Source organism: Engraulis encrasicolus, chromosome 10 (assembly GCF_034702125.1).
Source record: "Engraulis encrasicolus isolate BLACKSEA-1 chromosome 10, IST_EnEncr_1.0, whole genome shotgun sequence".
Classification (NCBI taxonomy): Eukaryota; Metazoa; Chordata; class Actinopteri; order Clupeiformes; family Engraulidae; genus Engraulis; species Engraulis encrasicolus.
This window is the reverse complement of record NC_085866.1, coordinates 11,140,342-11,142,841: the sequence shown is the minus strand read 5'-3', so window position 1 is coordinate 11,142,841 and position 2,500 is coordinate 11,140,342. Positions and strand designations below refer to the sequence as shown.

The following is a 2,500-nucleotide window of genomic DNA, read 5'->3' as shown; positions in this document are numbered from 1 at the left end:
AGTAGTGCGAGTCACCCAGTCTTCGCTAGTTGGATGTTCCACTTCGACAGGCGTTCCAGAGCATTTTTCGTAGTTGGAGGTTGGATAAGTGCGATATCCTACTAGGATGGTTTGGGACTGGAATGCACCATAAGACCCATAGGTAATACCAGATAGGCCTATGTCTGCATGAGTATTACTAGCAACCATTTACATTAGCCTACCAGTGCATGTACTGTATATTCCTCCATCGATTTTCCTTTACCTCCCAAAATACTAACTAATGTCTGTGTCCTCTTTCTCTCCATCCCTCTCTCTCCCTATGCTAATGTCCATGCAGCCCGTGCCCATTGACGACTCCTTCTGCGGCCTGGACATCAACCAGCCTCTGGGCGGCTCCCAGCTGGTGACGGGCCACACGCTGTACACCGAGCACCGCGACCGCATGACCGCCGTAACCTCCTACGTCTACAACGGCTACTGCGTGGCCTTTGTCGGCACCAAGAGCGGACGTCTGAAAAAGGTCAGTCGGAACTGAACAGCCCCGTGATTTTTGTTTTCGTTTCGTTTTCCATCCTTTCCCCTGTCAGTGACTGTGCCAGCATCACTCACTGTGTGCAGCGCCTGTATCGGCTGTGATGTTTTAAGGTGGTTTTTGTACGCCAGCCGACTGTGTGTGTGCGTGCCAAGAAGGTAGTCTGCATATTCGAGTTAGCCGTTCACAGTCAGTGTGTCAGTCATTTCAGCAGTCTGCCACACACCGCACTAATGGCTTATCTATGCAAGTCAGATGGCTCCATAGGAAAATGAATGCAAAGAGCGTTTGACAGGCTTGGCTTAGACTCAGCTGCAAATGAATAGTAAGTTGGCCCTTACTCTCTCCTCTCTGCATATTCAATAGGTCTGCTTGGCCAAGCTCACCATGTCCGACCGCCTCTCTCTGCCTGCCTCTCGCTCGCTCTTCACGCTCAGGCTATAATGGGCAGGTACTAACGAGTGGTAGTATGCCACGTTGCTGCCTGCCTCTCCACAGAGAGGGAGAGAGAGAGAGAGAGAGAGACAGACAGAGAGAGAGACAGAGAGAGAGAGAGGGAGAGAGAGAGAGAGAGAGAGACAGACAGAGAGAGAGACAGAGAACAGAGAGAGGTACTGTCAGAGAAAGACAGTGAAAAGGAGGGAGCAACAGGAAGTGAGAGGAGAAAGAGAAAAAGGCTGAGCAAGTATGCCACGTTTCTGCCTCCACTGATTGAGAAACAGAGAGAGTGAGAGAAAGCGAGAAGGGGACAGAGAGAGAGAAAGAGAGAGAGAGAGAGAGAGAGAGAGAGAGAGAGAGAGAGAGAGAGAGAGAGAGAGAGAGAGAGAGAGAGAGACAGACAGACAGACAGACAGACAGACAGACAGACAGACTGCCTCTGGGAGAGGGAGAAGAAAGTGTAAGAGGGACAGAGAGTTCCTGTCAGAGGAGGGTAAAGGAGGGAGAAACAGAGACAGCAGGAGAGAGAGAATGAATGAAATGAAAGTAAGCGAATGAGCAAACAAGAGAAGGAGAGAGTACTGTACTGCACTGCGCGTCCCAGCAGAAACCGCTTTGAACCTCCAGTGGAGAGGAGCAGGGAAGCCGACAGGGGGGACAAAGGGGTCACTTGTCCCTTGCTCAAGGAGAGAAGGGGCCCAGAATTGGATCCTCACTACATTGTATGCATTGGGTTTGGGGCCCTTTCAGATGTCTTTGTCCCAGGCCCAGCCAAAGCTGTCAGCGGCCCTGGAGAGGAGACGGTGATATCAGGCTCCTAATTATCTGCATTTAGCGGTAGGGGTGCAGCACAGCCTTGGCCCAAAAGAGCACCTTCCCTGCTGGCAATTATGGCTTGATTGAATGGGCAAAGCTCTCGCTGGGCAGGTTGAAATGGATGCCCTTTACAACCGCCTTAGATTACTGACTTATATACTGGTGTGGATGTACTACATAAGAGTTGCACTATTTGCCATGTGATTGTTTGTTTATGTGTGTTTATGTGTCTATTTTGTCTTCTGTAAAACCAAATGTGTGACTGACGGTAATTTATACTTAGTAGTTCCTAAAGTGATTTTGTAGTACTAGAGTGAGTGGACTGTGACCTCTCTTGGTTCGTTCTGGCCTTGGCCCTTATCTTATCTTTCCAGTTCTTTCTGCTAACTAAAGAGAAAAGAAATCCAAAAATGCTGGATTAGGGAGAACAAACTGCTTCATCATTTAAATGCTTGGGCAGGAAAGAATGTACTTATTTCATGAATCAGTCCTCATACAGTGCAGTACACCCCAATCCACTACTCTCTTGAACACCTACAGCAGGGGTTCCCAACCTTTTCCAACTTGGGGCCCACTCGAAATTCTCACAAATGTTCAGCACCCACCTCTGACCCGATTACAAATAAAACTCAATTACAAACAACTTGATTACAAACAATTTCTGGAATATTATTTCAAGGCCCACTTGGTATACCTTCAGGGCCCACCAGTGGGACCCGGCTCATAGGTTGA

General features: G+C 48.7%; 1 protein-coding gene across 1 annotated transcript in view; it reads left to right on the top strand.

Moving 5' to 3' along the window:
- The window catches only part of plxna2 (plexin A2), a 394,295-nt gene that overhangs the window by 72,523 nt on the left and 319,272 nt on the right, over positions 1-2,500 (top strand). Inside the window, exon 3 of the mRNA XM_063208024.1 lies at positions 320-502. Within this exon, the coding sequence (XP_063064094.1) occupies positions 320-502 (183 nt within the window). The remainder of the gene's footprint in view (positions 1-319; positions 503-2,500) is intronic.